Source organism: Bipolaris victoriae (genome assembly GCF_000527765.1).
Source record: "Bipolaris victoriae FI3 unplaced genomic scaffold scaffold_92, whole genome shotgun sequence".
In the NCBI taxonomy this organism is placed as follows: domain Eukaryota; kingdom Fungi; phylum Ascomycota; class Dothideomycetes; order Pleosporales; family Pleosporaceae; genus Bipolaris; species Bipolaris victoriae.
The window spans coordinates 1-10,238 of NW_014575300.1; the positions used below are offsets into that span (position 1 = coordinate 1).

Consider the following 10,238-nt stretch of genomic DNA (forward strand, 5'->3'; position numbering starts at 1 on the left):
AATATATAGAATAGAGAAGGCGAATAGATAGTAACTTAAGTTAATATACTCTTTTTATAGATTTTCTATTATAAAAGTTTTTATAGCTTTTAACTCTTTANTACTCTACTTATAGAGAGNACTAAATTAATTTAGAAGAGGCTCTATAAGAATAATCTTATAATCGTACCGCTAATATTCTAGTAACTAATTAGTAGCTATTTTACTAAAGATATCTTTATAGGAGAAGTATTTAGAAGAGAGTTAGTTCTATACTAGTTTAGCGTTCTTAGAATCGTTTTATTCTAATCTTTTCTATAGGATTTAATTAATTTTATAGATACTAGTTGTAAAGAAATCGTTTTTCTTCTATTTTATAGTGTAATAAAAAGTATTAGTAGAAATAACTACTATATAAGGCGAAATATATTTTAGCGCTAAAGTCTAAATAGGCTCTAGGTTAGATAGTAAGGTCGGCGGAAGGAGACGTGCCTTAGAGATTTTAATAAGGCCTTAGATACGCTAGACTAGTCCTTATTAAGTACTAGTCTACCTCTAGTACTTATCTTTATTCTATAGCGCGTCTCTACGCCGAATATCTAATTCTATATTTAGGTTAGAGAGAGGTTATTTTAATTATATAAGGAGAGAGGGACTAGAATCGTATATAGAGAGATACTAGGCTAGCTAGATAATTTAATTTTAAGCTATATTAAGTTTTAACCGGAATCGTTATATCTATTTAATCCTAATAATATAATCTTATAATTCTAAATCTATAATTATAAAGAGGTAGTTATAAATCTTTCTACTATTAATGCGGATATATAACTTCTTATATCTATGTAGCGGTGGAATTGCATCCGTTTTAGGATGCGTTTGGCCGCTGCTTTTAGAGGCATTTCCACCTCGCTTAGCCTCTGACCCATCGCCGCTTTAACCAAACCTATGCTCACGAACCACGCTAAGTGGGACTTTACTTCGCCGCATTGTTATTATTATGCTGCCCTGCCGGTGGGACGAGGAAGGCTGTAAGTACCGTCAGCGCTTCCGTGAAACCTAAGGATGGCACTGCGCTTACAGCTTGCCCATCGGCCGGCGCCTACTTATTGTGATGGCATGCTCACTATCCCTTCCGCCATCGCCTCTCCTACTTCTTCTCTTAAACTTCCTCTAGTCGCTCGCCTCCTACGATAATGCCGTTCTCTACGAAGCGAAGCATTCGAAGAGCGCTAGCTACCTCTACTGCTGTTAAGAATGCCGCTCTGGTGCGAAATCGCTACTTATTGCGTCGACCTAACCCATCTCTAGCTGCTATCTCGTGCAGGGAAGTGGAGTCGGACACCAACTCGTTCTCCGACACATACTCGGACCCTGATACTGAGGCAAATACGGATATCGAGCTAAGTACGAGCGAGGATGCTGGCCTGGTCTTGCAATAGGAACTAGACGCGGATCTGGACTCTGAAGCTGAAGAGATACTGAAAGACATTGCTTAATTGAGGGCGGAGGGGCCGGCAAAGCCAAATCATACCCCTCACACTGTAAAATTATGGACGAGGGAAGGCGACTTCTGGGAGAGGTAAGGTCTACCTCGCCTGCATAAATTCTATCTTTGCAAAGTCTTAACTAACGCATATTAGGTACTGTTTTAAGATTATGAAAAAGACTAAGAGGTCCCTAGAAGAACAACTACGCGTATGTGACCTAGAGACATTTAAAGCGTACCTCCGCTGGCGGAAAAAGCATTCCTGGGTTAAGAAGGAGAGCTCGATGCGGAGCTATTGGAAAAGAATTAGCATGTGCTATATGGATCTCACACGCTACACGATGGACGCTGATGTTCTTACTGATGTTTGTAATGTATATTCTAATGTCCACATTTTCCCCTGCATGGCGGCGCACTAACATGGCGGTAGTGGATTCTAACCCTAATGCTTGACAAATCTGAGAAGGAAAAGCATGCTATGTACGTCCAGGATCTCTACGCTATCCTTCACGCACTCTGGGTTGATGACACTAAACCCCTCTATGGCTATATCTGAGTTCAAATTTCGCTTCTTCTCCTCCTAAGCGCTGCTATAGCCACGAGACTAGGAGCCATTGTCGAAAGCACAAGTGCAAAGGGCAGCAACAAGTCACTCTCGTTTAGGAATATCGAACTTCTGAAGGTTCGTAGCACTGTAGATCCTAGCCGGAGTACTATTGTGGCAAATGTTAACCTCGAGAATATTAAGAATAAGGAAAAGGATGGGAAGCCGTAAGTTGAATAGTAGATGTAGAAGTTAAGAAGTCTTGCTAATTCGTACTGTGCTGTAGGAAGAAATTCACTTTCCGTCTAGAAGAGACCCTCGCCTTCTGCATAGTTTCGTATATTCTAAGCATTGGCGTTAGTCAAGGAGCACTAAGGGACGACTTCACTAGTGTTCAGGATGTGTTTGACCTCAACATACCTGTGGGCCGTAATGTACTCCGCATTAAGTGGAAAAAGGAGTTGCTTAACTAACCGTTCTTATACGACGTTAGGAATACAAGTGAGAGTGTTCGCATACTAAAAGACAAGGCGTTTCCCTATACGAAATACCGCGACATCTTTATACGCTTAGGGCGTGTTACGGGCTTTGAGAAATCATTAGAGCTGTACCAGCTACGACGGGCTTCTGGGAGGAATATCAACAGTGAGTTTGCGTTGGACCCCGTATTACACTTAATTGCGCCTAAGCTTACAGGATCTACTAGGCGCGCTTGACCTAGTAGAACGGAACCAGACTATGGGCCATCTCGGGAGCACATACGAAAAGTACTACACGCCAACGCACATTGCCCGTGACTTTCAGTCTATCTACTTCGGAAGCCCTTCAGAAGACCTTCTCATCCAATCTGTTGCACGCATGGGCTTGTCACGGGATCGACGTGCACCTACGGAACTGGATGACGCGCAACAGGAGGCATTACGAAACGATCCTGCACTCGCGGTTCTTCATAAAGAGCGAGAAACGTACAAAAGACAGCTTTATAACTAAGGCTTCTATCCACTCTCGAAGGGTCACGGGACGGATCTCTACGAGAAATACGAGAACACAAAGCGAAAAATTGGTAGCACGTATTAGATGCTGTATAGAGGACGATTAGAATTTGCCATCCGCGAGTTCTATGACTCGATCGATACAATCGAGATAGCTAGGCAACTTAGTGGGAAAGCCGCAGCCGAAGTCCTGACGCTTCTAGCCTTTGAGTTTGAACTTTGGGAGCGAGCAACCATCGCCGGCATGCTCTTTAAGCCAATTTAGGACGACAGAGCCCGGGTAAGATTTGTGCGAACCTTGGCTAGATTATGCCATAAACAAGAGACGCGATAGCTAAAGGCACTTAAGCGAAAAAAGGTGGGTTTGGTTGCATGTGAAGCTAATGACTTACCGTTCTTGAATAAACGAAAGAAGGGCGCTGATGGTTTTGGGAAGAGCCCGATTAACTAGGATGGCGAGATTGCGGAAGACGAGCTTGACGTACCAAAGCGCAGAAAAGTCTTGAAGGTACAGTCTAGGAAGTTCTACCTAATAGTGCTTCCTTATCCGGTGTGTCTTATATGTATAGGGAATGAGGAGTTCTTATACGAACGGAGGATGCGCCATATTCTACGGAAGGATGTCCTAAAGAAGCACGTGGAGACCTATTTCTGACTCCCCGAGCTTTAGTTAGGGTTCGCATGCCGCCATCCTAGTTGCTCTGATATGCTGGTTGACTTAGTGCATTTTAAGAGGCATGCGCTTGACATTCACGGTGTGTCTCACTGATACGTCTGCATTTCCTTACCGGTACACAGTGTAATAAAGAGAATTTTTCATGTGGCAGTGGGTTCTTTCTTTTAGTCTTTCGATAAACTGTGCGCTCTAATATTTTCTATTCTTCCTTATAGTTTTGCTTGCATTGTTTGTGTTTGTCTAAAGTTACAGTAACTCCTCTAAGCGCCCTACGGGCGCTCCTTATCGTCTTTTAGCCGCAGGCTGTGCGAGTAATCAACACGTGATAAGATGAAGTGCCTAACGCTGTCGATCGTCCCTTATACTTACAGCGTCAGCGCTGGCTTAATATCAGCTAGCTCGGCCTCGATTAGTTTCTTGTGTTAGGCACATCCATTCGTTTCTTTCGGCTTATTCTGAGCCACCTGGAGGATCTGCTTTATATTAAGGTACAGCTTCGGATTGGGATACCTTTATCTTGTAATTATTTTACCTAGTTTGAAATATGATTTTGGTTGATTTTGGCTGTGATTTAGGCTGTTTTTGCATCGCGACGTGTGTGTAGTGTTTTGGTGGGGCAGCTTATTTTGCACTATTTTAGTTCCACGAGAGGACGCTCGAGCCGTGCCAAGCTTCTGTTCTCGCTTAGTCATCGATTTAAATTTGTTTACGCAAATCACTTGATTTCAATCCTTAAGGTGCGTCCCTAAGTGCAGAGACACACTGTGTCGCGAGACAGGTTCACGGTTCGGACATCCGGACATACTTCCTATCACAATTGACAAGATATAAACGAAACTCGGAGATTCTCTAGCTGCTATTTCTTAATTGACTTATCTCTGACAAGAATTGCTGTGGTGTTGGCTTAGCTATGGGTTGTTTTGTCGACGTCGTCAATCAACTCTTCAATGGCACCCCCCTGTCTACTGGCGGGTATAAGGAGTAACCAACTACTCGGAGGGTCTTAAAGACAATTTAATAAAGGAAGATTGATTTCCTAGTTTCGCGGTGTCACTTAGATATGGGAGTGAGCATGCCGGGAGCTCCGTTGTACGGAGCAGATCTTTGAAAACGTACCAGGCGCTAGCGGGATATGCTAGCGGGGCTTAACATGCACTAGTACCTGCTAGCGCCCTTATCGCTTGCTGTATTCTATTGTAATATAAATAGCGCTATGCCTATAGAGTGTGCTTCTTAAAATAGAAGTTGCGCGTGCTAATAGACTTCTAGAAGCATCTACAATTACGCGTATGCAGAGCCGATGTGTGTACGGGCTGCGTTCCCTACTCGGAGTCTGCTAGACGCTCCTCGTCTCTTCATCGCTAATACGTACGCCACTATGGATGCAGCTAGTCGTGTTCTGGCGGAACCCGTTCCTCCTAGCTTGTCTAAATCATACCGTGCTCGCGCAGATCGTGGCGGGGTCCCTCACACAACCCTGCACCATCGCGCACGGGGTCGTCGCTCGATTGAAGAAAAGGCCTAAAGCCAACAGTACCTTGCTCCGTACGAAGAGGACGCCCTCGTTCATTTTCTTCTATAGATGTCTGATCTCGGACAACCTGTGCGCATCAAGTATATACGTTTTCTAGCCTTCTGCGTCACCCGCCAGCGATCTAAGACCGACCGCCCGCTAAAGCCGCCGGGCAAGAACTGGACTTAGGGCTTTGAGAAACGCCACCTAGAGACATAAGCGAGAAGGGTCAAGGCGCTAGACTGGAACCGTCACGAGAGGAATATCTATTGGAAGGTAACCCACTGGTTTGAAGTGATAGGAAGGCTGCTGCGAGACCCTGCTATCTCTAAGGAGAACGTATACAATATGGACGAGACTGGCGTGATGCTTTCTATGCTAGGTATAGTTAAAGTATTAGTAGGTAAGGATAATATGCGAGACTATAGAGGTGCGCGTGTTAAGCGCACTATGGTTACCGCGATTGAGTGTATTAGCGGTGATGGTAGGTATCTAAACCCTATGATTATCTGGCCGGCTACGACGCATCGGAGCAACTGGACGACATTTCCTACCCCTGGATGGCAGTACGCGTGCTCTAATGCTGGATATACAGATTCCTATATCAGCTTGCAATGGCTTCAGCGTATATTTGACCCTGAAACTAAAGAGCGAGCAAGAGGTAAGCCGCGAGTGCTGATCTGCGATGGTTTTGGGACCCACGAGACTCTTGAAGTGTTAGAGTTTTGCTTCGCGAACAACATTATCCTCTGTCGTCTTCCCTCTCATACCTCCCACAAGCTGCAGCCCTGCGACGTCGCGGTGTTTGCTCCATTAAAAGCCGCCTATCGCGAGCAAGCCGAGCGCCTAGAGCGGGGAGGCGTCAATACAATCGGCAAAGAACATTTTACTTTCCTCTATAGCCCTGCAAGGGAGAAAGCCTTTACTTCGAAGAATATTGTAGCCGGTTTTGCTGCAAGCGGGCTGTTTCCGCTTAACCCAGACAGAGTGCTCAGAACTATGCCAAAGCCTCTTACTAATTTGACTATCGTGAAGGCCGACGACATCAATGTCGAGGCTTGCGACTAGAGCGAAGTTTTACCAACACCTGTCACGCCGGTGTCAGCGCAAGGTCTTGTGTCGCTTCAAAACACGATCATCGAGCAGGACTCTAGTACCCTCAACGAGGCAAGCGAGCAACGCCTAGAGAGGCACCTCCATAAGCTGGTTAAAGCGGCGCAGCTATCTTTCGCAAAGGGAGCCCTCCAGCAGAACCACATTCGATTCTTGCTAACGATAAACAACGAAGCCAAAGTGCGACGATCGACCAAGTCGCTGGTACTAGGCAAAGCCAAGGTCATGGGCTATGAGGATCTTGTGGAAGCACGAGAGAAGCGCGTTAAGAAAGATGCGGCTCAGAAGGCTAAAGGTCAAGGCAAGCGAGGTCGGAAGCGTACGAGTGCTGCACTAGAGGCGGGCGACGCGGGGTCAAACGCCAAGACGAGGCGGATAACTGGGGAACTATTGTCAGAGCCGACAGCGTCAACTATTGCAGCTGTCGTGGGGATTGAGAGCGTGCCTGCTCCATGGAGAGCCCCAGTGGCGCGGATGTATTAGTAGTGGATCAGGACGCGAAACGAAGCTTGTGGCGGCCTATAAAAGATAACTAGTTGTACTCTTCTACTGAGCATTTTGGCACGACACAGGAAAGCGAAATATTATACTATACATCCTAAAAGTATCGTGAATTATCTCTGCTACTATGCGGTTTATGCTGTCGTGATTCCGCAGTTAAAACTGTCTGTTATCGCTGCTGCTTCGTGTTCCGGTCCGCAATGTAACAGCGGCACAGTCCCTTCAGGCCAGTGTGTCCGTCTATGCACGAATCAACACCACCCTAGTTACGGACATCATAATGCACTCCTTTAGTAAACGATAGTCTATAGACAGCGTTTTCTGTACGATCAGATCGCGTCTCCAGCACAAGGACCGCTTCTCGGTTTGGCTGTCGCACAGTTATGCAATGTCAGCCTTGCCCGATCAGCCTTACGGCACTGCGCAGGTGGGCTGCGCCTCCTGCCCTGGGTGCTGGAGATGCAGCCTGGCCCAACGTCCAGCTTGCTGTACTGCAACTCGTAGACTTTACCACTCCTTCTCATCTCTGACTTTTCAACCCCTTATTTAACGTTCACAACACACCCAATAGCTACGACTTCTCTGCCCTGCGTGAGTAAGTCCCTAATCGCCTTCGATTCCCCCAACCTGCTTCGAAGCTTCGACGCTTGCCTCTAGCGCTCGTACATACGTACGCATACACATTCCGATGCGGCTGCTATATACTGCGAGCGACGGGAGGCTTCGATGGACTAAGGACTTAATCGGGGAAAAGATCCCCTCTTATGCGATCCTGTCGCACACCTGGAAAGAAGGGCAGGAGTTGACATTTGCAGACCTGAAAGATCTATACAACGCAGCAGGTGTTGAAGCACAAAGCAAGGAGGGGTATCAGAAGCTCCGCTTTTGCGCGCAACAGGCTAGGCAGGACGGTCTGGACTACTTCTGGGTAGACACCTGCTGTATCGATAAGACAAACAATACGGAATTGTCTAAAGCGATTAACTCCATGTTTCGCTGGTACCAGAATGCTAAGAAATGTTATGTCTTCCTTTCAGACGTCGAGAACGACACTTTAGAAGGTGATAGCGAGTTGGTGTTTAGGCAGAGTAGGTGGTTCAACCGAGGTTGGACCCTCCAGGAACTTCTTGCTCCCCACTCTGTTGAGTTCTTTTCGCAATATGGAACGCGGTTAGGCGACAAGGAGTCGCTCAAGCATATTATATGCGAGATTACAGGGATCCCTCTTAAAGCTCTGTCAGGGAGCGATTTGTCCGAGTTTGACGTTGCTGAACGTTTCTCTTGGGCAGCGAATCGACGGACAACAGAAGAAGAAGATGGAGCGTACTGTCTGTTCGGCATATTCGGCGTTCACCTGCCGCTGATCTACGGCGAAGGCAAAGCAAATGCACTCGAGCGGCTGAGGAGTGTGGCTATCCTCAAACACAAGGGCCGCAGCCATGACCAAGAAGAAAAGCTTGGCAAGATCTGCAGCTGGCTTTCGGCTCCTGATCCATCCACAAACTACCACAAAGCGCACAAGCAGCGGCAGGCTGAGACTGGACTCTGGCTGCTGGACAGTGCATGCTTCGCTCGATGGAAGGCAAGTGGAGCGTCGCGACTATGGCTGTATGGGATCCCAGGATGTGGAAAGACTATTCTAAGCTCTACAGTCATCGAGCACCTGCTCCAGCACTGCCACGTCGATGCTAGTATGGTGACGGCGTACTTCTACTTCGACTTCAATGATACACAGAAGCAGGACCCAGAGCTAATGCTCCGCTCGTTGCTCCGCCAGCTCCTGCAGCGTTCGATTATGATACCTAAGGGCGTTGACGCATTGTTCTCAGCCTGTGAAAACGGACAGCGACAGCCATCATTGCATGCTCTTCTGGAGCTGACACTGCAGGTGATGCGGCAGTTCACGCATGCTTACATTGTTCTTGATGCACTTGACGAATGCACACAACGCCAAGAATTAATGTGCATGCTCGAGACAGTAGCTGCGTGGCAGCTTGAGAATAGACATATACTTATGACTAGTCGGAAAGAGCGAGATATTGAGAGCTCTTTAGAGAGCTATATTAAGGAAGAAGACACCATCTGTCTTCAAAGGGACGTTGTAGACAGTGACATACGACGATACGTTCAACAAAGGCTGTCTGACGATAAGACTCTAACAAAATGGAACAAAGATGCCGCTATTAGGCAAGAGATTGAGGCTGCACTAATGCAAGGAGCTTGTGGGATGTATGTGTGGATACCCAGCAACTTACAGAGCTAAGGCTGACGATAGCGTAGGTTCCGATGGGCTGTGTGTCAGCTTGACACGTTAGCGCAGTGTCGCAATCGAGCGATGCTGCGCAAGTCATTGGCCGCTTTGCCGCAAACGCTAGACCAGACATACGACCGCATTCTCACTGCTATAAGCGAACAAGACCGTGACTTCGCGATACGCGTCCTGCAGTGGCTGACATTCTCTGCGCGGCCGATGTCAGTCGAAGAGATTGCTGAGGTCGTCGCTATTGACGTGACACGCGAGCCGGCGTTCGACCGCGATGAAGTGCTAGAAGACCCGCTGGAAGCGCTGAATATCTGCTCTAGTCTTGTCACTATCTCGACGAACAAGGCGAAAGGATGGAAAAAATATACTCAGCGTATCATCTCTCTAGCGCATTATTCCGTCCAGGAGTATCTTGTGTCAGAGAGGATCAAGCAAGGACAGGCAAAGCAGTACAGCATACAAGCGGTCGAATGCCACAATGCGATAACAGAGGGTTGTTTAAAATATCTATTGCAGTTCCAGCAACCAATCTCAACGCACATCCTTGAGGGGTTTGCGCTCGCAAGGTATGCAGCTGAGTTCTGGAGCAGCCATCTTCGAAAAGCAGGAGATCAGACGGATGCGGTGAGTCGGGTAGCGGTGAGCTTAATGTCAATAGAACAACCCGCATATCTCATCTGGATCCAGTTATTTGATCCAGACGAACAATGGGAAGAACCAGACTTGAGAAAAGGTCTAGAAAGCATAGCTATACCGCGTTATTATGCTGCGTTGTTGGGCTTAAGCGCGATTGCAAGAATATTGCTAGATCAAGGCGCTGACGTCAATGCGCCGGGTGGAAAATGCGGTAATGCACTAAACGCAGCTTCACAAGAAGGGCACAAGCAGGTGATCAGGATGCTGCTCGACAAGGGCGCTGACATCAACGTGCAAGGTGGAGACTACGTCGATGCACTATGCCTAGCTTCACTAGAAGGCCACGAGCAGGTGGTCAAGATGCTGCTCGACAAGGGCGCCGACGTTAACGCGCAGGGTGGAGACTACGACAACGCACTGCAAGCAGCTTCATCTAAAGGCCACGAGCAGGTGGTCAAGATACTGCTTGACAAGGACGCCAAAGTCAACATGCAGGGTGGAGACTATGGCAACGCACTGCAGGCAGCTTCAT

General features: G+C 47.3%; 5 protein-coding genes across 5 annotated transcripts; all 5 read left to right on the forward strand.

The window, feature by feature from the left end:
* Positions 1-1,175: 1,175 nt before the first annotated feature.
* COCVIDRAFT_40741 (hypothetical protein) lies at positions 1,176-2,243 on the forward strand (the record flags this gene model as incomplete). The annotated part of the gene is made up of 5 exons (XM_014697685.1): positions 1,176-1,409; positions 1,491-1,561; positions 1,623-1,833; positions 1,899-1,948; positions 2,054-2,243. The coding sequence occupies 5 exons, from the start codon at positions 1,176-1,178 to the stop codon at positions 2,241-2,243; spliced, it is 756 nt and encodes a 251-aa protein (XP_014553171.1).
* Positions 2,244-2,910: 667 nt separating this feature from the next.
* Positions 2,911-3,111, forward strand: COCVIDRAFT_108341 (hypothetical protein; the record flags this gene model as incomplete). Its single annotated transcript, XM_014697686.1, has 1 exon — positions 2,911-3,111. One exon carries the CDS (start codon positions 2,911-2,913, stop codon positions 3,109-3,111), a length of 201 nt encoding a protein of 66 aa, XP_014553172.1.
* Positions 3,112-5,442: 2,331 nt separating this feature from the next.
* Positions 5,443-5,652, forward strand: COCVIDRAFT_60300 (hypothetical protein; the record flags this gene model as incomplete). The annotated part of the gene is made up of 1 exon (XM_014697687.1): positions 5,443-5,652. A coding segment is annotated over one exon (210 nt), but the record flags the coding sequence as incomplete, so codon positions are not given.
* On the forward strand, positions 5,644-6,336 carry COCVIDRAFT_74121 (hypothetical protein; the record flags this gene model as incomplete). The annotated part of the gene is given in 2 exon segments (XM_014697688.1): positions 5,644-6,243; positions 6,262-6,336. Coding segments are annotated over 2 exon segments (675 nt in total), but the record flags the coding sequence as incomplete, so codon positions are not given.
* Positions 6,337-7,495: 1,159 nt separating this feature from the next.
* Positions 7,496-10,174, forward strand: COCVIDRAFT_75541 (hypothetical protein; the record flags this gene model as incomplete). The annotated part of the gene is made up of 2 exons (XM_014697689.1): positions 7,496-9,036; positions 9,088-10,174. Coding segments are annotated over 2 exons (2,628 nt in total), but the record flags the coding sequence as incomplete, so codon positions are not given.
* Between the last annotated feature and the right edge of the window lie 64 nt (positions 10,175-10,238).